At 32.6% G+C, this 25,654-nt stretch overlaps 1 protein-coding gene across 1 annotated transcript; it reads right to left on the bottom strand.

Moving 5' to 3' along the window:
• Positions 1-6,665: 6,665 nt before the first annotated feature.
• LOC111083218 (thyroglobulin-like) lies at positions 6,666-25,149 on the bottom strand. The gene is made up of 8 exons (XM_022379564.1): positions 24,736-25,149; positions 20,279-20,374; positions 19,600-19,738; positions 18,116-18,192; positions 16,600-16,797; positions 11,180-11,351; positions 8,471-8,556; positions 6,666-7,143 (listed from the first exon to the last, which is right to left on the bottom strand). Exons 1-8 carry the CDS (start codon positions 24,968-24,970, stop codon positions 6,920-6,922), a joined length of 1,227 nt encoding a protein of 408 aa, XP_022235272.1. The 5' UTR covers positions 24,971-25,149; the 3' UTR covers positions 6,666-6,919.
• Between the last annotated feature and the right edge of the window lie 505 nt (positions 25,150-25,654).

Raw genomic sequence — 25,654 nt, 5'->3', positions numbered from 1 at the left:
TCTGTCTCTAACGGAAACTTCTCCACCTCTGATCACATCATGAGGTAAAACTGTGTTCAAGTTTACCAGTAAGTTCCCAGAGCTTCACGTCAGGAGGCCATTCTTATCTATTATAAAGCAGCTTGTGGTAGTGTATTTGTTAGTCTGTCTCTAATGGAAACTTCTCCACCTCTGATCACATCATGAGGTAAAACTGTGTTCAAGTTTACCAGTAAGTTCCCAGAGTTTCACGTCGGGGGGGGGGGGCATTCTTATCTATTATAAAGCAGCTTGTGGTAGTGTATTTGTTTGTCTGTCTCTAACAGAAACTTCTCTACCACTGAGCACAATGAAACTTTCATGAATTTTTGAGCTCAACCAAAAGAGATCATACAACCCTTATTTTACTATTTCTTTTCATTTATAAGAGCTTGACAAGCACTTAAATTTTCCCTCCTCTTTCTACCGGCGAAAGTCGCACATGAATACGTTCCTCCATTTCTATGAAGATAACGAAATAAATGCCGCGGTGTGCGCCTAGCGCAGTTAATTTTCACAATTACCCTAAAACATTAACCAAAGTTTCCTGCTTCTCTATCTCTAAGTGTGTCCAGTACCTAGATACAATATATACAAGTCAAACAAAAAGTAGCAATGAAACAATACAGCAGTGAAATTAAAAGTAACAAAACATTATGGCCTGAAAATAGAAGTCATAAATGCACATTTGTTTCGTTAGTTTGTTGTTAAGCGCAAAGCTACACAATAGTCTCTTTTTACTCTGCCCACCACGTCTATCGAAACTCGAATTTTATCGTTATAAGCTCTCAGACCCTCGCTGAGCCACCGAGAAGCAATATATTTACCGAAGAACTTATGTCTATTAAGAGTTCTAGTCAGAGTTCGAAAACATTAAAAATACATAATTACTTGTAACCTTTTCATTTGTCGTTGAGTGACTTAATGTTTAAGAAAACAAGATTCAGTCTAGAAGCCCTAATTTTATGGCTTTTGTAGTTATTTAGTAATAGCCATAGACATAAAATAATGTTCATTACTGTCAAATATTTTTAAGCAAGAAAGTTATTTAACTATCTAAACTCATTGCCTTCAACCTCGTTTAATATACATCTTAGTTAAAATCAAGTTTCATCACATCTTTTTCTCTTTTAGGGCTGAGTTTGGCCTAGTGGCTAAAGCGAATGATTATGGATTTGGAAGTCCATCGTTAACGTTTCATTACTGTAAAAAAAAAACTGCTGTGAGGGAGTTATAAGTGTAATGATCAAACTTAAATAGTTGATCATATGACAGTAAGTAGTCCAAGAGCTAGAAGTGGATGCGGTTGATTAGCTAATTACATTTCCTGCAGTCTATCAGCACAAACTAAGCCCTTCAGTAGCTTTGCGTGAATATCCGAAAATAAATAAACAAAATATCTTTAATCACAGCCATGTTGTATTAACGTTTATTTTTAAATTGCAAATACAGAAAGAAACGTATTTATTATTTTGGAATCAACATGATTATCATAGGTTTGTTACCAAGCGTTAATTCTTTGGAGAAATATCAAAGCCCTTGTACTTTAAAGAAAAGAAAATTGCAACATTCTGATAGGGCTAACAGCATATTCTGAATTTTAATAAAATAGTGTTAAATAAACTACTGTAAACATCATACATTGTATTTAGATTGACAAGAAGAAAAACATTTTTAAAGCTAATAATTTGGTCTGAAAATTTATTTTATAGCACTGACGTTACTGTTGTTTGAGCTCAAAGATAAATTGGCTATTGCGCTCTGTCCACTGTGGGAATTGAAGTTCTGATTTTAGTATCGTGAGTCCATAATCTTACTGCTGACCCACCAGGGAACAAAGCTAAGACATTATTAATTATATTAATATATCCAATAAAATATAAAAGTATAATTAATTGCTTATCTAAATCCTACTGGAATTTCTGTAACTTCTTTTTTTAATATAAGACTCAGATTTCTCATTTATATAGCCAAAAGATTAATTAAGCAATCCTGTGCAAAGAATTTTCCATTTTAAACAATTCACCAAGGTAAGACACAGAACAGTAATGTCGGTGAAGAAATAGCTTTAAATAGTATGAAATTATTTAAATAATCAAACAGCAACAATTGATATAAGGCTTACACAAGTTCAAAATGTAAAAAAAAAGCTATATAGAAAATCTACTTACTGGTGTGCATTGTATTGAACCCGACAGAGTCTAAGTGCTTTCTGATTGAAACTAGAACCTTGTTTTGTGCGCCGGTCAGAGTGTTTTAGATGAAACTTATAAAAGTATCATATCTTATTTTCTGAGTTGCTCCGAGTGTACCTTAGATGAACCTTATTAAAGTACCTTGACTTCTGCGTTGGTCAGAGTGCCCTTTAGATGCAATTTATTACAGACCTTTGTTTTCTGCGTTGGTCCGAGTGTTCTTTACGTAAAACTTCTTATTAAAGAATCTATTTTTGAGCGCTGGTCCGAGTATACTCTAGAAGAAACTTATTAAAGTGCCTAGTTAATAGCTCTAGACGGTCTACGCTTTAAATGAGTATAACTAAAACACTTTGTTTTGTGCTCTAATCCTACCAAATCCTACGGAATTGGACATTTTTGCTCTGCCTACGACAGAAATCGAATCCGATTGAGCCAACAGAGAGAGGATATCGCCAAATTCATATGAATTGTCTTTGGAAAGTTGTGGTGCAACTTCTTAAAACGCTGTTTGAATTATCGATGTTATAGGCTTTAGAATTAGTAGATATCCGTTTTACTGTCTCAATCACACCAGAGTTAAATATTCAGGTAGGACTTACTAGTTCCTACTATAAAATTAATGAATGAATATAAATTATATCACCAGGTTACGAAACATGACATCAACTACTGTGATTGTGTGCAATTAAGTTTCGATCTATCTTGGTCGATAAAATCACAACCACATTGTGAAATATGTTTCAATCTTATATAAAAGTCACAGATTCTCCTTCTATAAAATCTCTGAAAATTAGGCTTATAAATTATATATATATCTCAACAAATAAATTATTTTAGTATTTTTATAAATAAATATTTGGGTTTTTTTTACTGAAAAAATAGTGTCTAAGAATAAAATTATCTATGCAGCTAGGTTGGTGTGAGTTGATATTGCTCGAACTTCCAGATCTCAACCGGTTATGGGACGAGTTTTCGTTTTTTAGTTTTATATATATATATATATTCAATTTGGTAGGAGTGAGACGTATACCCATAACTTTCTGCCAAACTCAAACCAAGATTAGCCAAGCTAGTAGGAATAGTGACCTCAATTTAAATGTCGAATCTGTAATTCAGCGAGAATCGAGCAAATGAATTTAATGAAAACAAAAACTCTTATTCAGAAAATGATAAAAAATGAGGCTTAAAAAGTACAGTTATTTGGTAGAGGTTTAAATAAGCTAAAATTCATATAGAGTACTTATTGGTTGCTTATATGTGTGTATGTCTAAAATAGTATTCATTAGTTTATGTGGTTAAAAGGAAGAAAATTTGAAGTACATACTTGTTAGGTTCGTTTTAGTAGTAATTACATTTTATATAATGTTCATCAAATTCAATCGGCTTTTGTTTTTGTTCATGTAATAACAATCTAACCAAAAACACCTTAGGAGTGAAAAAAAGTGCGCCCAAACTGGTAGCTATATGTATAGCATTGATAAAAATTGTACAGCAAATATTCATTCATTTGTTAGCCAGGTAGCGTATTTTTTTTCAACTTGGGGCATAATGGCAGGTAAAATAAAATACGTGGCCTATCTAACGAATGAATGAATATTTACTGTAAAAATTCTTATCAATGCATCAATGCTATAAGTGTAGCTACCAGTTTGCTCGCCAATTTTTATTTCCTTTTTCTAAGTCGCACGCTTAATCCTTTTTTGGCCGCAACTCTTTTCACATGTAAGGTGTTTTTGACTAAATATTATGATTTTTTTGTCAATACACGTCAACAAAACGCAGCAACTAAAAATGTGACACTCGATCGTTAGTATCCAACATTATTTGGAACAGGTCTATACTTTACAGGATCAACAAGATTCTTTAAAATATGTATGGTGGTGGTCTATTTTTTCTGAAACAATGTTAATAACTTCCTTTATAGTAACGCTATGGAATCTAGATTAATAGTTTATTGTCATCACCCGCATGTACGCATAATTATATACGCTAGTTGCTTAGACTAATATCACGTGACGCTAAACGCTCTTTAATTAGGATAATTTCATAAAATGTAACAAATCTATGCTTAAAAGTTGGAAGTGAATAATGAATAATAACCGTTCACCCGTAAGCTTCTTTTGAAAACACGAGCTAGAAACTGCTAATCTAATTTACTTGGCCTAAGCAATACTTATGTATCTGCACGTGCTTTCACCCTACAGCTTTGCTGCTCTAAATAAGCTGTATTTTATCGGAATGACAAAAACTAAAAACGGTGCACTTTTAATCTTAGGGTTAGCTGTAGTAAAAATATTAGAGGGATAACTCACGTGTCTTTTTGTGTAGGCGTGCGCAAGCGTTTTGGTCAAAATTGAACTATTTTTTGATAAATAATTTTGTACATGTGGCTTATATTTAGACCAAATTTGATATCTAATTGTAGATTGTAAGGATGTATCAGTGTATCAAACTTGAAAAAAAAATCCATAAAAATTAAGTATGTTTTACTAAGAAATAAAGTTTCTGTACTTTCGGTGCGAAGAAAAAACAAGAGGAAATCTTCAGTAGCCGCGGCTGCAATTAGATCTAAAATCGGTAAAGAGATGCAGCTATGAGCTAAAAGTTTGTACTTGAGAAAAAAAACTCATCGACATTACATGAGCCGCTATGCTGCGGTTAAAAATAATAATTTCAATCAAAGTTAGAGATTTTTTAGCTAGTGCATTTCTCTATGGATTGTCTTGAAATTTGGTACGTGAAGTAAGGATTCAGTAGAGCACATCCACTGAAAATATATGAAAGTTTGGAATACCACAGCCAGAGCTACAGCAAGTGGAAAATCGCTAAACTATCCCTCCTGTTAATAACACACAGTGTCATGCAGGTTGTTGTGGCCGGATGACACACTGCCGTGTGTCTTAATAAAAATATATATTTTTACATTTAGCAACATTAACTTCATTGGTTAATTTATATTTACATAAATAATGGCGAAAACACTAAGGCAATTTCAAAATAGCTGTGGGTAGGGCGCTCGACTCGCAACCTGTCTTTCGTGAGTTCGAATCCCCGTCAACGAACATGCTCATCCTTTCAGCCGTGGGGGCATTATAATGTATTAGTCAATCCCACTATTCGATGATAAAGAAATAGCCAGTAATTTATCACTACTAAATTAAGGTTGGCTAGCGCAAATAGCCCTCGAGTAGCTTTTGGCAAAATTAAAACAAACAAAACAACAAAATAAAGTGTTTGAATGCTACGTCATAGTGACACGATTATTAGTCCGAAAGATAAGCACAAAATTTCAAAACGCAAAAAAATGCAAACAAAGTACCAACTCATCAAAATTAATTTTCTGTGCTGAATGATCTTAATTACATTGAACCAATTATGATTCTAATTTCTTTGACATATCTATATTGTTATTATTAAAATAATTTAGTCAACCCAGGAAGTTCATTCATCTCTTACTGACATTATGGTCATAAACGTATTTTCTGTTGTAGACTGAATCCTATTTCTAGCAGCAAGCCAGCATTCTAATCAACAAACATAAAAGAGCTGCAAAGAAATTTCCCAGAAAATGAGGAAAAAGAAATAGACAATATTCTTTAGTTGCCGAAAGAAAAATTAGTAAGGGGAAAGGAAACTAAATATTGTCCATATTTACTATGAAAATTGTTTTGAGCAACATAAGCTGAGAAATATAAGCATATGAAAAACCATCTTCAAGAAAGATATGGGGGCAAGAGCACGTATAATAGTCCAATGTTCAATAGTCTTATTTAAATCTCGGTTTTGGGTTAGAAAACCAAAGTTATATGATGCTTACCTATAGTTAACGAATAATCTAAACTGTGTGATTTTCTAACTAGAGTGTATTATTAAATCAATAACAAAGTAAAACTTTGAATTATAATATAATTAAAGAGCAGGAAAGAAACAGGAGAGAAGTTCGTATTAAACAGTTGAAATGAGTTTGAAGGAAATAATATAATTAATACTAACCATTCTTTTTTATATAGAGGTCCTCTGATCTGATATTTTATCAACAATACCTGGTTAATTCCATTATCATCTATAGATACGTTCGAACATGTGAAGAAGAAGATTTGATATACGGTCGAAAGATTTGTCCCCCACAGGGACAGCGGTAAGTCTACGGATTTACAACGCTAAAATCAAGGGTTCAATTCTCCTCGGTGGACACAGCAGATAGTCTGAAGTGGCTTTGCCGTAAGAAAAACACACACACTCGAAATATTTTCATGAGAAAAACATATGGAAATTGAAGCAATAAAGTTATTCTAGCATATAACGAAAAACATCCACTCTTATTATAGTTTCCATCATTGTCTCTCTTTACATCATTAAGAATTTAAATAATGTAAAATGTTAAAGAGAAGTTTCTGATAATTACCAGGATTGTCTTGTTCATGCTTCCTCGATTTAACATTGTGTAAAAAATATATTCATTTATTGAAATCTCTTTGAATATACAATGTAAATAATGATTTTCATAATTGATAATTAGAGAACTATTAAAGAATTTTTATTTTATGAATAATTTGTAAAGAAATTATCACAAAGTCACGTATAGCTATTAAAGTTTCATGATTTTGTTGTTTTCACGACAGTTAATATACTGAAATTTTCTTTACCATGTAGAATCGTATGCAAGGTTTATAGACTCCACAAAGAAGTTTGAAATATTAGGCCTAACATTCACTGCTTTCGTACAGACATTTGTCCATCTTTATGCAGTTTCCTACGACTTCTGGTACCAACTGCTCGGTTTGGCTAATTTGCACTCCATCTCTATCTACACAGAAACATTCATCTCCAAAACACTGGTACTCTTTGAAGTTTCCTAGGTCCGTGCAATCTAACAATGGATATCGTGCATGATTTGTTTCTATGTCGTTTTGATCTCGTGCACAGGCTATTTAAAAGAAAAATTAATATTAATTCCCGTAAGGTTACTTTGAAAATGTCCCTAAGCTAAGTGACTGTAATTAAGAGTACAAGATTTCGAATACAGTCCAGCTTAAACATTGTTTAGCTTTCGATATTCCAAAGCTTTTCATATTTGTACCGTTTCACCTTCTTCTTATTTTGTTTCTTGAAAAAGATCAATCAAATTAGAAATCTCGAATAGTTAAACCAAACAGCTTTACTTTACGTTTTTGGTGGAAAAGACAGTTAGTGAAACTTAATTACATATCACTAGTAGTAGGAACCAGTAAAAAAAAAAAGTAGCCCATAAGTTGGCGGTGGGTGGTTTTGACTAGCTGCCTTCCCTCTAGTTTATCATTGTTAAATTAGGAATGGGCAGCGCTGATAGCTCTCAAGTAGCTTTGCGCGAAATTCAAAACAAACAAACAAACAATAATTGGAACATCAAACCTAACCCTCCCAGATCCCGATAAAAAGATTTGGTGGAACCATTTGAGAATGAAACTTCTAAAGATTTGAAAAATTAATTATTGGTCTAATAAGAAATCGTTCTTCGAGTTTAATGATTCAGCTAACTATCGCCCAAAACTTAGTATTTCATGTGTTGAGAAGTAAAAAGTTGTAAAAGTGATTAAACCTCTTCAATTAGTAAAACTGTTGAAATCAAAGGATAAGGAAAATTAAATTCGAAAGTGGGACAGTGGGAAATCTACGGATTTACAACGCTAAAGTCAGGGGTTCGATTCCCCTATGTGGACACTGCAGATAGTGTGATGTGGCTTTGCTGTAAAAAAAAATACACAAACACACAGGTTGAAACTTATTAAACTAGAAATTTTAAAAATATTCCTCAAATTTAATAGTTGCCACAAAAGTACTTTATAAGTAAATATAAATGTTTTTATTAATATTTCATCTTTGTCCATTTTTCAAATACTGCTACTTAAAGCAAAATCCATAACTGTTTATTACTTGGTTTGAAACTTTAGGCAACATATTGTAAATTATATCGATATTTTTATTACAAAACCAGTAAAAGCTCTTTTAACATTACCATCAGTGAAATTTGGCAATGAACAACTAAAATCAGAACAATAAGAACCAACCAAGTTTAATATATATGTTTAGACAATATTACACGCTATCAGAAGAACTTATGTTTTTTTTTTTCTAATTTAATAAAGTCGTCATTACTGTCCGTAAGAAAAGCAAAAGGAAAAAGAAATTATGATATTTGAATAGCGAACGCAAAATTTTAAATATTTTTGAGCGTTAAATCGAGATTGATCGACAAATAAATAAATTTTACTCACCGCAAATCATTTTATTTGTGATTCCTGAAGATTTTTCCTTCGTATAACTCTTGATGGATGCCCCAAACTTATTCGTGCAGGAACATCTGAAATACATACTTATGTAATCCAGACATATATCTTATTAACCCGAGTTTATTAGACGTGTGTGATGGTGATGTATCTTATTAACCCGAGTTTATTACTAATTATACTACGTTACCAGCATAATTCGATCTAATTATACTACGTTACCAGCATAATTCGATGACGTGTTATCTTATTAACCCGAGTTTATTACATCACACACGTCATCGAATTATGCTGGTAACGTAGTATAATTAATAATAAACTCGGGTTAATAACATATATCACACACGTCATCGAATTATGCAGGTAACGTAGTATAATTATATTATGTTTTGCAATATTTATATTTTGTTATCGGATGGTAGTTGGGTTTGTTATTGGATGTTAGTTGGGTTTGCTATTGGATGGTGTTTGGGTTTATTATTGGATGGTGGTTGGGTTTGTTATTGGCCTGTGGTTGGGTTTGTTATTGGATGATAGGTGGGTTTATTATTGGATGATAGGTGGGTTTGTTATTGGATGGTGGTTGGGTCTGGTATTGGATGGTGGTTGGGTTTGTTATTGGATGGTGGTTGGGTTTGTTATTGGATGGTGGTTGGGTTTGCTATTGGATGGTAGTTGAGTTTGTTATTGGATGGTGGTTGGGTTTGTTATTGGATGGTGGTTGGGTTTATTATTGGATGTTGGTTGGGTTTGTTATTGGATGGTGGTTGAGTTTGTTATTGGATGGTGGTTGGGTTTGTTATCGGATGATAGTTGGTTTTGTTATTGGATGGTGGTTGGGTTTGTTATCGGATGATAGTTGGTTTTGTTATTGGATGGTGGTTGGGTTTGTTATTGGATGGTGGTTGGGTGTATTTCCTAATGTAGAATAATTGGGTGAGTAAGGTTTCAGATACTTAGTATTATTTTAGTTGTTGCTTTCTTATTTTGTCGTTAGTATTATCAGATTATTACCATGTCAACAACGTTATCTACCCATTAGTTACTCATTTTTCTTTCTCTTTTTTTTTTTCAATAGCATGCAAGAACGTTCATATGCGCAAAGGCATTTAATGGATGAAGCATAATATCCTTAACACCTTTTTGGTACTATTTCCGCTGTTGTTTTTCTCAAGGTTATACTTTTTACAACTGTTCTGCAATTCTTATAATATTTTCTCTTTGTTTTGTTTTTGTCTTGGGCGATTTAAATATATACATTCGAATTACAATCTTTATCAAGTGTAAATAGATTAAATTTCCCAGTACTTTATTTTATAGAATTCTATGTAAATAACAGAAGAAAACTATAAAGTTTAAAATGTTTTTTTTTATTTTTTTTTCGGTATTCTCTGCTCCTGGCGTCTATTTAATTATATTCAGGCTTGCATGATCTGGCGGTTAGGGCACTCGACTCGCAATCTGCTGTTTCATGGACTCGAATCCCGTCATCGAACATGTTCACCCTTTCAGCCATTGGGTTTTAATAATGTCAATCTCAATATTCTTTGATAAGGGAGTAGCCCAATTAGAGGTGGGTATTGACTAGCTGCCTTCCCTCTAGTCTATCACTTCAAACTTGAGATGGCTAGCGAAGACAGCCCACTAGTAGCTTTATCCGAAATTAAACAAAACAAACAAACAATTATATTCAACATCATTCACGTATACTATGTCATTTGTTTTAATTTTAAAACATTTTGTCCTCTGTGATTGTGATATTCTTAAATTTATTTCAAGAGTATAAAATTTTAACAACCAACATGGCAAAGATATTAACCCTTTTCAAATAATAATGCAATTATACCAGAACACATTAAAGTTTTTACACTTTCTTAAATCTAACAAGCATAAAAGTACAAAAAGGCTACCCCTAACATATTTTTTATAATAACACTATTTTTATCTGTTCTGAAAATGCATGCGCATCTTACTGTCTAAAAACCCGTGTGCACATATTTCATTTCAACGGGTGTAAATAACAGGCCGATATAAATATATTTTAGTAGACTCTTTGTACAATATATTAAAAGCTTATATAAATTTTTAGAAAGGTCTGACGTTAGTTTGTGCAATAACATTATAAGTTTATTTATTGATAGAAACCTTGTATTTAAAGAAGTACTGTTGCATTAAATATACTAATTTGACCGCACATATTTTGTAGGTCTTTACTAGTATAACATTAATCTAGTTTTCTTAGAATAATAATAACAATCCTAAAGTTCATGTCGGAGTAAATTAAATTAACGAATTATCGTTCTCAATTAATATTCAAAAATCATCGAAAACTTTGGTTTGAATTTTGCATAAAACTTCTGCCTAATTTAGCAGTGATAGAATAAGCATAAGGCCGCTAGTCAACATCACCCACCGCCAACTCTTGGGCCACTTTCTTACCAACGAATAATCGTCACATTACAACGCTGAAAAGGCAAGCATGTTCAGTGACGGGGATTCGAACCCGCTACCCGTAGATTGCAAGTCAAGGCCCCCACTCTAGCCACCAGGCTATACCAGGCCTTTACTATCGAAAAACGAAAAGTAAACAGTTAAATCGGTTGTGTATAATATTATCAGTTCAAATACAAATGTAATTACTTATTGCTAAGACAAATATATCAACAAGAAGCAAGCTAGAAAGATCCCATTCCTTACCTGTCAGGTTGACACTGTTTAAGGTCAAATGTTCCATCCAACCCACATGCTATATTTACAAGGCCTAAAATTCGGATACCTTTGTTATGGAATTGGTACGTAAGAGACTGGGCTCTGTAAAGTTGTTTTTCACATTGCCGCAAATACGTTTTTCCATGTGTCTCTTCGTTGTCTGTTTAGAGAAAAAAAAGAAAAAAATTACCTAAGCATTCTAGTTTTGAAAAAAAACAACAACTAATAGCCAGATAAATTGCTCTGTCCTGGTACTTTAAGTTGTGAGTGAAACGACATGTCAACTTTGCGTGGTTAGTAAGTATCTCGCAAAAAATGTTAGTTAACGGTGAAATTGTGTCCAAAAGGATGAAGTTATATGAAAAAACGAAACATGCAAGGTGACTGAAACCGAAAATTTGAATGCATTTTGGCAGTAATAGCCAAAAAAAGGATGTATATATATATTAAAGAAGAGACTGGGCAGAGCAGTTTTATTGTAGGAATTGAAGTAAATTGAAGCCAGAGGATTAGCTCACAAGAATATTTTTTCACATGCACCTCGGTAATGGACACTGACATTTCTAATAACTGGTTATTATAGTTTTACGTCAATCCTACTCGACTGGTTTATATCTGAATTCGTGTCCTAGTTGAATAAAAACAGATATATTATATATAAGAAGTAATCGAGTACCGAAATATGATATAGGGCCCATATGACAATAACATGTATATTGACTGACTAACGATTAAATATTCAATCATGACTACGTTTATTTCACTTCTAAAATATGATAGTTTGTTTTGGAATTATTCTTTCTCTCTATACAGAATTGATAAATATCCCGTAGTAAGTTTGCAAAAGTATTATAAAACATAACTTAGTAGGGTTAGTAAAGGTCATATGGTCGTAAAATAAACCATGACTACAACGACATACACCAAAAATATCCGTCCAGTTATTTACTTATAATGCTATGAAATTGAGTATATTGTCAAATGAAGCAATATTTTTTTTTATAAAGCTTAATACTTACAAATTATATCTGTGAATAGGAACGTCACAAATGCCTAACTTAAAATGTTTGAAATATCAGGGATGGTCTACAGCTGAGAGACATGTTTGTAACATGCTAAGTATTTTTGCCAACAAAGTATATATACTAAAATTATCTTTGCAGTTTTAAACAATCTACACAAATAAAATAATCTTTTATGACGCGCATTGTACTCAAAATAATAATAAACTAATGTTGTCTGTGGATTTTTTAAAACAATTTGAGCCAATAAACATGAAGTTACTCAATATGATGCAAGATATAGACCCCACTGGTAGTGAAGAGTAAAAATAAAACAACTTGGTAAATTAATGGTGAAACAAATCGTATTGTCAGTACCTGTTGTATTTTTACTTTAATATAACTTGTGCTGTACAAGCACAACATTGTAACATTTATCTCAAGTGTATCAGATGTTCAAAATTAACATCTGAAACATGTAGTATATACAAAATGAGAATGAATGGAAAGTTGAATTTTCAAAACTCTTTTTTTTGTCATAAATATCGGTATAATTCACACAGACAGCCTATACTCACTATTACAAAGGGTTATTTGGAACTTTCTAGAATGGACGGCAACTGCCTGTTGTAGAGATACAAGTGTAGAAGACAACGTTTCGAAAGTCGTCCGCTTTTTGACAAGGAAACAAGAGAAACTTACCAGCTCACCTGGTTTTGAATAATAGTGAATGAATGCTAATGGAAGAAACAGTGTGTGTGTATGTGTGGGGGTGGGGGGTGGAAATCAAAATATAATTTTCCTCACACAATAACCTGAAACCAAAACCAAAAAAGACAACATACTCAGGACTGAATAAAACACAATAACCTGAAAGCAAAAACAAAAAATTACATACTCAGAACTGAACAAAACACAATAACCTGAAGCCAAAACCACAAAAAAATAACCTACTCAGAATTGAACAGAACACAATAACCTTAGGCTGTCACTTATGGCAGTATTATGCTGTAGAATTTCTGACAACTAGACAGTTTAATCTGTCATAGATGATTGTGGATGGAGTAATATTGTGTCTTTTGAAGGAAAAATATTGGTGTAGCTAAATTTGTAAACAATGTACAGCCTAATAGTAAAATATTTGAAAGATGCGGACCCTCAATGTTCAACAATGAAGCAAAAAAACAACTAACAACGATGGTCTCTGAAACCACACCTCAAGCTCATCCAGAGAAACGCTCTCATCTGCTAAGTAAAATCCCGGATTACACATCACCATACGAAACGCCATCGTGATGAAGCTGGGCATGTCTCCGTAGTTTAACAAGTTAATAAACAAGGAGCTAAAGCTAATGGAGGCTCAATCATACTTCAAAATTAAAGGTGTTTTTATGTGAAAAACTCGAGTCACAGAGATGTTTTTGGAATGTTTATAATTGACTTTAGAAGCCAACACAATGAGGTTTCTCAGGATGTGTTATATGATTTAATATTGGTATGAATAATGTAAGGACAGTTTTAAAAAACTCTCAACATGCTCAGCTTCTATGAAGATAACAAAGCTATTATCCATAATAAACTTGTTGAACATTTTTAAGTTGTCTTAACGGTAGACATCAAATTTACTGTTGAACATCAGTAAAGCCACCAAATTCCATTCTTAGAGTTCTTTAATCATAACAAGATGATAAATTTGAATGTGAAATCTCTAATAAATCTTTTACTGTATTTTAACTTTAACAATTATATACTACTGTCTTTTAAGAAAACCTTGGTTAAAATATTAGTTTATCAGGATTTTAAATTAAACAGTTATTTTTTTTCAGAAATGAAGAGAAAATAATAAGAAAACTTTGCTAAAAATGCCTTTCAATAAACATTATAAACCAAGTAATTAAAATTATTCAAACAATAAGATTTATACTTCAAAACAGTTTCAAAATGTTACAAAACAAAAATCCCCATTATTCTTACATAAAAACAAGCTATTCTGATTAGAGCCAGTTAGATAAGTTATGTCATAGTACGTACCCTCAAGTGGAGCTGAGATATGTTTCTATACTTGCATGATATTACAGTATTATTTCAGGTATAAGGACCGTACACCTATCTTAAAAACGTCTAAGTGTTATATGAACATAAATTCCCTAAATGTTATTTGTTATGTTGGATCCACAATGAAGTTAACAGTCTGAATATAAGAACATGCTGATTTAAGTTCCCGGTCGTTTTCAACATAAGTGTAAGGATCTTATAAGTAGAGGACACTTTGAAATCTTTGCTAAGTTCATAACAGTGAACTTAATCTCACATATAAATAATGTTGGTGAATCATGCTCACTGCCAGATAAGCTAAAATAATTCTTAATCTCACATATAAATAATATAAGTGAATCATGCTCACTGCCAGATAAGTTAAAATAATTCTTAATCTCATATATAAATAATGTAGGTGAATCATGTTCATTGCCAGACAAGTTAAAATAATTCTTAATCCCATATATAAATAATGTAGGTGAATCATGCTCACTGCCAGATAAGTTTAAATAATTCTTAATCTCATATATAAATAATGTAGGTGAATCATGCTCATTGCCAGACAAGTTAAAATAATTCTTAATCCCATATATAAATAATGTAGGTGAATCATGCTCACTGCCAGATAAGTTAAAATAATTCTTAATCTCATATATAAATAATGTTGGTTGTATTCATTAGCAAATAAGTAAAATCATTCTAGAGCCCATACGTAATAAAATAGGTTGTTCATGTTCGCAATCAGAGAGGCTAAAGTCATTCTAGATATGATGAATAAATAACGTATGTGGTTCGTGCTCACTAACTGATAAGCTATTGTCATTCTAAAGCTGATATGCAAATATTGTAGGAGGTTCATGCTCAGTCAATGTTTTCTAGAAGGCTAATCTTGTACTAGACGACCAAATATAAAAACATTAAGATAAATACGATTACCCATTCAAGTCATATTTTGTTCATCTAACAGAACTTAAAACGCTATTTCTTGATCATATCGGTAAATATATTTTGAATTACGTATTATAAAATGTCGTCACTGTAAACTATTTTTCTTAATTCACGTCATGTGTGAATTTATTTGTCTGAGAACTCCTGCCACAGCGAGAGCTAGTAAGACTCGGGTTGGCTCATAGGTTGTCCTTATCCATATGCCGTAGCCCCCTACGAAGGAGAATAACAAGAGGAGCTAAAACGCATCTGAAATGTCACTTATGCATGGTGGAGTTCAAAAGAGTAGGTTTTCAGGGTCGCTGAGTCAAATCTGGCATCAAATTTTGTGTTCCTGGCTCCTCTTTGGATGTTAAGGACGCCATGTTTGATACTGTGTTCATACTCCACCTTAATCACCTCTTTTCTCAACACTTCGTTATTCAAGTCAGCCTAGTGATGATCAATCATTGATCTAAAATAAATGATCAGTCAGTTAGTGCCTTTTATATTTGTAGTAATTAAGCACCGTCTCTTCTCATCCTTCCGCTTGTTGTGAAATACAGTTTTAAAGTACTTTAAATGTTTCATGAATCATGGTTAGACCTCAGAGTAGACGCCTGAAGATGTCACTAATGTGACGAATGGAAGCAGGCCAGTCACAGCATCTGACGTAAATTGGCTACAGATGTCACAATGTGTAAAAACGAGCACTAGTAGAAGAACGAACCTGTCGAATGATGATGCTATTGATACCACATGTTATATGAACCATATTATACGACCCTTTACGCTGCCAGATACAGGTGCAATTGACCCTGGTTTCAGTTTAATGCATAGTGCTCATGCCATGTTTAACCAGTTGTCACTTTTCTTGAAGAGGTGGGATTGTTTACTTGCCGGAGGTCAGCCCTTTCCGGCATTATAGAATACTCTTGAAAGAAGTGTCGTTTCAAATCAAGTAACGCCAGACACTAAATGTTCCCTGAAACGGATATTTCAGGATAATGGTAAAAAATAACTCTGGATCTTCTCATCACTCCGAGTTTAGGTTTGCAACACTGGTGCTAGACTGACTTTACTGTTCGTGGTGACCATACATCATATTGAAGTAAAATATCATGAAGTATAAAAATATAAAGCTATAAATTACTCATTTCGAATGTAAGAAGTTCCATTTCAGATCACATAACGGATCATCTGTTACCTGGTTTTCATAAGAATGAAGTCAGAGGAATGACTGACATTTTTTATAACATCAGTTTTTACCTTTTCGATAAAATATTATAAATTCAAAGTATCATTCAACTGTTTTCTTGCAGTGTATTTAAAAACATTATTAATTCGAGTGACAAGTAAAAAAAAAATAAGATAGCACATAGCCTTTGATGTTTCATTTTTCCCAACGTATGTTTAAAATTAACTTAGAACAAGTGGACTTACAACAAGAAAGCAGATGAAATCCAGCTATGTGGGTAGCTTCTCCCATCGGATCTCCTGTTATTGGGTCAGCACAGTAACATATCTCATCTTTGCATTGAAGTTCGTCGTAGTTCCCCATAGAGTCACAATGTTCGTGAGGAGATGTCATCCACTCAAGACCTTCATCATTTTTTCTTTTCCACATTTCTCGAGAACACTCTGTGTGAAAATGTTGCTCAAAAGCTTTAAAGACGATTTTCATAACCACAATAAATAACAATGTTTGCTGACACCACACTAAAACAAATGTTGAAGCAGTTTATATAAAGATATGATTATTTTGCGTTTACATGAATTACTCAGAAAAAATAGCTTATATATTTTATTACGATATCATTGGTGTCGTAGATTTCAATTAGAAAAGAAAACTTGAGTACTTAAATCAATCAACAAAAAATGATGTATTTAATGAATGCCATAGGAAATCGTCTGAGTACAGTGATATCTATATATTATTCATGTTGTCATGAAACTAGTGCAAGGGTTATTTACTAATGAGTAGATCTCTAAGTGGATCATGAAACATAAGTCATAATAAAATAGTTTTAAGTAAGGTGTTATTCGTTATTTCATAAATAAACGTAAGAAAAATAATAAGTATTACGCAATAACGTTAGAAAATGTATAATGACAACAAATCGCACAATATAAAACTTTTCTAGAAACTGTTATCTTGTTGTTTATGTACATGTATTTATATTCCCATAAATATTTTGCCCAGAAACGCTATGTACATATTTATTTTTATTTTCTAACGAAACTCCATGCAACTAAGTGAAATCTGAATGATATTTAGTATGTTGTCTTTATGAATTATTTATAATTTAGGATTTTCAGTTGGGTGGTAGGCTAACATATATGATATGAAAGTGATTTGGCTCTGAGGTTAATCGATTCTGAATATCTGAAATTATGATGTTTGAAAAATTCATATTTCCTCTGTAGGGGTGCTCAGTCTTTTTTTTTGTTTCCTCAGCAATACTACGGTAATGTATTTCCATATTTGGAAGATTTGTTTGTCCCTAATTTAGCAGTGTAAGACTAGAGGGAAGGCAGCTAGTCATCACCAACCACCGCCAACTCTTGGGCTACTCTTTTACCAACGAATAGTGGGACTGACCATTACATTATTACAACCCCCCCCCCCCCCCCCTCACGGCTGAAAAGGCGAGCATGTTTGGTGGGATGGGGATTTGAACCCGCGACACTCAGATTGCGAGTCAAGCACTCAAACCATCTGGCCATGCCGGGCCAGATTCGAAAGAGATTTCCCGATCCTTCTTTTGTGAAGATAGTTTATAGCTTATTGATTGAAGTATTGTACTGTCAGTTGTGGTTTGGGTTTTAGAGAAACGTTCCTGAAGAATTTGTAAAGAGAAACGTTGAATGTTATAAAGGTCGTTTAATACTAGCAGATTTGTATTGTTAAGCTAAAAAAATATTCTTTTGGGACAATAATAAAATTTATATATCCTACCACAGGTCATATTTTCGGCTAAAGCCCTTTCTGCTAGACCAAAGATCCTGTTTCCATTTTCATCAAAACACAGACACCTAAAAATAGTGGCAAAATAATATGATATAAACCTATAAAAAAATCTTAAAAGGAAAGTACTCTTAAAGATGTAGAATGAAATACCAATAATCCACGTTTCGGTACTGAGTCACAGTTTCAAGCAGAAACAACGCGAAAAATAACATAATATATTTTTATTGACCTACAATAACATCCTTGTGTTTTGTTATCATTTGGGTCACAAGGTATTTAATAGATACAAGTAAAATAATGTGGATCACAAGGTATTTAACAAATACAAGTAAAAAAATACAAGCTACAATGTTTATGTATTATCTTTTATCACACCTTTAAATATCTACATATTATGTGTATAAATGTGGTATACGTATGTAGGTGTGTTGTGTGAACATCTCCATGTACGTGTACGGTCTCACTGTTGGTTAGTTTCTTTTGTAATAATATATAAATATCTATTTTGTTGAAAATGGCGATTATTATTATGCGTTTCTTAATTTGCATAAAAGTAGAACTTTTTATTATATTTTTGACCCTGTGGTAGAGATCTGGAATCAGTTCTATCTGACAAGAAATGTGACCTTTAAGAGGATGCAGTCCAAAGTCTCACTGACCAAATGATTGACACCTGCGTCACAAGAAGAGAGGAGGTTCGATGGAACAAAAGAGTAAAACGTATGAAATTAGGATCCGTAAAAGAACTAAAGATCTAAACGAAGTTTTCAAATTTGTGATTTATCATTACTTAAAGAATTCAATCTGAAACCATACATTTCAAAGAGTTGAGAAATGAATAAAACCGACCTTTTAGAATTATAGAGGGATGAAGTGATAAGTGAAGCATCTTAAGTTTAGAGCATTAGTTGGAGTTTGGGTCAACAATTCATTATAATACAAACCTTTTGAGCTGATATACGAAGTTTAAATCACGTACATTAATATACAAATTTTAAACCTTATACACTGGTATAAAAAGTTTAAATCGCGTACATTGATATACAAAGTTTAAAACCACATACACTGATATAAAGAGTTTAAAACACGCACACTTATATACAAAGGTTTAATCCACGTACTCTGATTTTTTTTCACTCTCTTCGATTACAATAGACTGAATGGGTAGAAAATATCATTACCGAAAGATACAACGTTTGAATTTTCCAGAAATAAATCAAACGTTCTAAGGTACATGGTGCCGAAGTTATTATGTGCATGTTTAACATTAGCCTTTATTTTACGGTAGATATTGTACATTAATAGAAAAATTCAAAAAGCCATTGCATATTAGGTATCTCAAATTATAAAATATAAAATCGCAAGAAAAACAAAGATAAAATTAGAATCGCATTTGACTGAATTATAGTATAGGTTAAATTCCCTACTGCAGTATATATTAATATCATCGTAAATATTATTGTAATACATACTTGGATCCTTTGCACTGTTTTTTCTTAAAATTGCCATTGCTGTCACATTCTGGAAGCCATAAGGATTCAGTAAAGTTATAATCTTTATTTTCTAACAAGGAAAGTCGATGATTTCGCTCTTCAACACATGGTCCATTTTCTAATTGTGGGGGGTAAAAAGTAGAATTCGACATTTTTAGGTACTTTTCACTTTATTATTCCAATTATATGCTACTCTAACTGATGCACCAGGGTAGTTAGGAATAAATATCGAACAATTAACAAATATAGCGGTATTGATAACACATTATTTCCATAATGAAATGCTTTACAAACACATAAAAATAGACGTTTCTGGGTTTCACCTGAGAAACTTTACAGTGGTGAAATAGTTTGTGTGCGAAATGCCTCATTTCATTATTCTTACTACCATTTTAGTGACATAGTAAAATCAACAAATAATCAATTAAACTAAACATATAATTTTACATATCAAATGGACGGCCGATAGGACAGCGGTAAGCCTAAAGACTTGCAACGCAAACATTTGGGATTTGATTCCCTGCGGTGGATCCAGCAGATAGTTCAATGTGGTTTTATTCTAAACCAACCAAACGAACAATACACATCAAAGATGGTTAGCTTTCAACAGACAAGTTAATTTAGTACAGATGTAAGGATATGCAAGCGTGCTACTTACGTTCGTCACATCTTTTAGTATCCTTGTTGCATGACAGACCTGGCTTACACAAGCTAGCAGCAGCTGTTGGTCCTTGTCCACAAAGTTCGCCTTTTTCTATATAAGAATGAAGCATTTTAATAATGATCTAAAATTAGTTTGATCTATTTATACAAAAGCCAAAGTTTTTCGTAGTTGTGTACAATACATACAACTAATGTAAACTCTATTAGTTTTGTGTAAATATTGATATTAATAATAAAAAATAAACTTCAAATTATGTGATGACTAAATGCTAAATATTTTCAAATCATTAAGATTTATTAGAGTATCGTTTCTGTTTTTCAGACATGAATCATTTCTTAACTTTCCCATATGGCCCGGCATGGCCAGGTGGTTAGGGCTCTCGACTCGCAATCAGAGGGTCGCGGGTTCGAATGCCCGTCACACCAAACATGCTCGCCCTTTCAGCCGTGGGGGTGTTATAATGTGACGGTCAATCCCACTATTCATTGGTAAAAGAGTAGCCCAAGAGTTGGCGGTGGGTGGTGATGACTAGTTGCCTTCCCTCTAGTCTTACACTGCTAAATTAGGGACGGCTAGCGCAGATAGCCCTCGTGTAGCTTTGCGCGAAATTCTAAAACAAACAAACTTCCCATGACTTTTATTCTAGCAAGAGCTTTAATTTTAGGCTATTTCTACGAGCATATTTTGCTATTGCCTTAGATCCATAAACTTACATCTATTTTCAATACAGCCTGACTGATTTATCTGAGCTGAAATTTAGCTTTTCATAAAGTTAGTTTTAAAATAATGTAATGTTTATTAAACCGGATGATTCATAAATTAACAGGTGCACCTTGGTACCTCAGCAGTAAGTATATAGGATAATATCACCGAAAATCTGGTTTTGATACCCGCGTTAAGCAGTGAATAGATAGCTCATTGTATAACTCTGCATTTAAAAGCAAATAAACAGACACAAGTTAAGGGAAAGTAATTCTTTAATGAAGAGGTTAGGAAAATAATTTTAGTAGTGTGAATTGAGGTATTCTGGGCTTATCCTGTGACAATAACATTGAGTAAATCAGGATAAAGAGAAAGAAAGGAAAACTTCTCTATCCAGTTTATATCTAAAATTATATTTTCCTGGAATATTGCACAATAGAAATGAAACACACTTGAAGGCTAATCAAAACATTTCTGTGTGTAATTTTGGTCTGTCATAGCGTCATTTCACCTCTACTCACACATAGCTTTATTTAGTCATTTCCAGTTTGCCCCTGATGAAGAAAGATGTACCTTTTGAAAACGCTTGCGTTATAGGCATTTGTATTTTTTTTTTATAATTATATGTTGAAATTACATGTTTTCCTAGTATTATGACTGAATGATCCAATGTCAACATTAAGGTTATATTCTTCAAAACGCTTCTTAATATGCATCATGACCAAATATATCAAATTCAAATGTATTGACCATAAAAAAACGAAACACATAAAACCAAAAATCGCTTAACAGCAACAGCAGCAAACCTAACAGTACAATACTGTATTGCGAAGTTGTAGTAAACAATCAATAGCTATCTTTAAAACGCTTCCATATGTGAGAAATGCCAAAATGACAACTTTATGCTAATTCTGCCTTCTGGTCTTTCGTCTGATCGCACGGTGTAAATGAACTTGCTAACACACAGTCCCTATCATCTGATGTGAAGGACGATGTACCTGTTAGTATACAATCTGGAAGCAACACTGGCATTCTGGTGTCACTCTCTATACAATAAAACCATGACAAACTTTTCTCAAATGATTACTTTGTTATTATTTAGATGATTGAGAAAAACTGTCACACAATGCTTGTGTTCTAACATATGTTCGGGCTTTTATTTTAATACACTTAAATATTTTGGGCCATTCAAAAGCGCTATGACCTGCTTATGCAACATTCTGACCTTAAACTTCAAATTTAGATATATGATCGGATTTTAATTTTCTATAGCACAACTCCATATGAATGGAAGGAGTGCAGTTATGCATATAACTGTTTATCTGGCGGAGCGAGTTTGGTAATTTTTGGTTTAAGACGTTTCATTTGTTATCGTTTACATCTTTTCTATTAACATTCTGAATGTATGATGCATATTAACGAAATTTCTGAGAGTCTTGACCTTCGAGATGACCTTGAAAGACCTCAGTTATATAGTTATCTAAATTATTTACCTGTTAATGAAGTTATAAATCACACGGTATAAAGTCTCACGAAACTTAGCATCTCTGGATACATCCCCACATTTAAAAAACACAATAATAAATCAGTAGTATTAGCAATTAGCCATGGCGCCCCCACCCAGTGGCACAGCGGTATGTCTGCGGACTTACAACGCTAGAAACCGGGTTTCGATACCCGTGGTGGGCAGAGCACAGATAGCCCATTGCTTAGCTTTGTGCTTAATTATAAACAAACAAACAATTATCCATGGCAAAGAAAGTTGTAATTTCGGTAAATCTGAATTGAAAACGAAGAATTCAATAACACACTGTTGAAATATTTACAATTGCAATTAAATTACTAGATTCAAAAATTTTTATATTTATGAGTAATATCTGGTCTTGTCTTAGATAATTTATTTATTTGAATTTACTGACCTGAGTACTTTCGTCGATTTAATTAAGTGATAGAAATATATTTTTTATGATGCTTAAAATTCAGGAGTAACTATATAATATTTTTGGAATATTGGCTTTTAGTAGATATAACATGATAATTTCATGATATAATCTAACGTACATAACCTTCAACATTTCTGCGAGCTCAGAACACATTTACTGACTTAATTCATTAAGTTTATATGGCGAAAATCCTCTACTCCAGTTTGTATGTAACAACCAATCATATTTCAAAGTCGTGAATATGTGATGAAATCATGTTGCTAATGCGACATTTTTTTTTCACGTAGACTGTTTAGAATGAACCAATAGGAATTAGGTCTTATCTAATGTCAAGTCTGATATATACTAATATCAAAGTCAAAGTCTTCATCTCGTTTCATCGTTTAGTTATGTACCTACTCTGTAGTGATAAGATACTGTAAATACCATCATAGCTTATCACATGCTAGAGCATAAGTTCCAACTAGTTTTAATTTTTTTTCATTTTGTTATGTGCCACGGCTTATTTGCTTCTTCCATAATATTTCTCTATTAATATAACGTTTTTAAAGCTGCGACAACGTATACAGATATATATATATAGTACACCAACATATAAAAATAATTCACATATATATAATACACCAACATATAAAAATACTTCACGCTCAAATGAATATGAAAAATGAAATAACGTTACACCACATTTTAAAAAAATCTTTGAAATTCATTAACCCGAACTTAAACATGTGAGGTCTAAGTTAGTATGTTGTACAGATTTTAAATCATATGACATAAAACTGATACCTCTTGTTCTGGCTTTATATTATATACATATATATAAACATGGAAATTTCACTCTAACAGAAACGCACGTACAAAAACAGCACAAATCTTATATTTTACAAATACACCTAAATATTGGTTTATGTGGAACAAATAGTCTTAATTACAACAGTCCCTCTAATTCCAATTTGATTTGTCGTAATGGAAAATCATAGCACATATGAAAGTGTTTTATATCTAATTCATTAACAACAAACATTTGATTGTATGTAATTTGCATCTATCAAATATAAGATATGCTTATGGTGAAATTTATTTTCTTGGCATATTGAGAAACACCAAGAGAATGGGTTTACACTATAGGTTTTGAACTTTCACCTAATAATAGCTTATGTTGACTTAAGTATCATTATGATGGTCATACGCAAGTGTGACTATAGTGGGAGGATCAAGTTGAATGTGATAGATGGAATATATCCACTTCTCTCTAGTTCCTAGCTGCATATCAGCTGCAAGACTGTATCTAGCTCATCTTGAAAGATTTAGGTTTAAATCTTAACGTTTAAATACTTCTTTTATTATATCCTCATCATCTTAGCTCACACTTAATTTTGCACTGAGCTTATACAAAAACAGGTCTTTTCTTCTTATTGCTTTATTGTTCTATATATATCTGTATTCGGATTTCATAAGAGTGAAGTCTGACAATATTTCGTAATCTCACATCTTATTTATTTGATCTTTAATAAGTTAGCTTTTTTATTACCTCTATCTAATAATATCATGTGATAGCAGTAAGGCTACAAACTTATAATGCTAAAATCCGGGGTTCGATTCCCCGTGGTGGACACATTCCAATACTGCTTTGTTTTAAAACAAACAAGCAGTTTCATAAAACATGTTATAATATTTACAAAATATATTTTATTTCTATGAAACTTGCTATAAGGTGACGAAATCAATGGAAAAAAATTATAAAACCTGAAAAATGATAAAGAAACGTTCGTGACATGTACAGATATCATACGAAATAGACCATACCTATGTATGAAACGCAGAGGGGACAGCACCCACAAAGAGAAGCACTGTTGATTATTTCACCGTTTGGACATTCGGTCACTGGAGGACACTGTATCATATCGCAGACATTGTTCAAACAGTTGTTGAAAAGGTTATCAATTGTTTCATTTATGTTCTCGCATATTCCAACAGAAATTAAGGCAGTCAATAACAAGAACAAAGTGGAAACGTTTATACTTACATAAAAACGTTTCATGCTGATATTTTGGTTTCAAGATATTCCAGTAATTTATAAGACACCTAAGTGTGATTGCAGACAAAGAGCTACCGCGATAGTATATATTGTTAGACGTCGTTAAAAACCCTAAACATTTAAAGTCGCAATAAAACCAAGAGTTTTAAAACATCTACAAGCTTCGATTATAGTGCTGCTTATACTAACTGATAATGAGGCATGCAGGGAATATTGCACTCAGAGATAACGTATAAGGGTAGTGATAACACAGTTCTCCGTATTTTTACAGCCACTTTACCTTTCTTTGCTTAATATTTTTTCAATTAATAAACCATTACAAGACACAACCTAAATATACATCCGTTTCAGAACCTTTTGTCACCTAACAATATGTGATGTTTCTCGCACACTTGTCTCATTAACAAACATGACAGACCAAGTAAATGAACTTCAGCATAATGTGTATAGCCAACAACCATTTGTATTTGATTTTAATTCTTTAATTTGATTATCATAACTCATAGATTTGACTCTTAAACTGATTTTAATATAATGTTATATGATTTAAACATCTCATGAATTACAATAGCGCCGAAGGCCAAGTATTAAATATATCATAAGAAGACATATATTTACAATAATTTAAAAAAATCACTGTTCTTTATATATATATATATATATAATAATTTTAATCTATTTTTAAAT

This window comes from Limulus polyphemus, unplaced genomic scaffold (genome assembly GCF_000517525.1).
Source record: "Limulus polyphemus unplaced genomic scaffold, Limulus_polyphemus-2.1.2 Scaffold137, whole genome shotgun sequence".
In the NCBI taxonomy this organism is placed as follows: Eukaryota; Metazoa; Arthropoda; class Merostomata; order Xiphosura; family Limulidae; genus Limulus; species Limulus polyphemus.
This window is presented reverse-complemented; position numbering and strand designations above follow the sequence as displayed.

Excerpts from the sequence above, each read along its gene's own strand:
- LOC111083218 (XM_022379564.1), bottom strand. The coding sequence starts at position 24,970 with ATGAAACGTTTTTATGTAAGTATAAACGTTTCCACTTTGTTCTTGTTA. Across the intron at positions 11,352-16,599 it reads ATTTCATCTGCTTTCTTGTT|ACAACGAAGAGACACATGGA; the intron begins GTAAGTCCACTT and ends TTCTCTAAACAG. Across the intron at positions 8,557-11,179 it reads AAACAGTGTCAACCTGACAG|ATGTTCCTGCACGAATAAGT; the intron begins GTAAGGAATGGG and ends TATGTATTTCAG.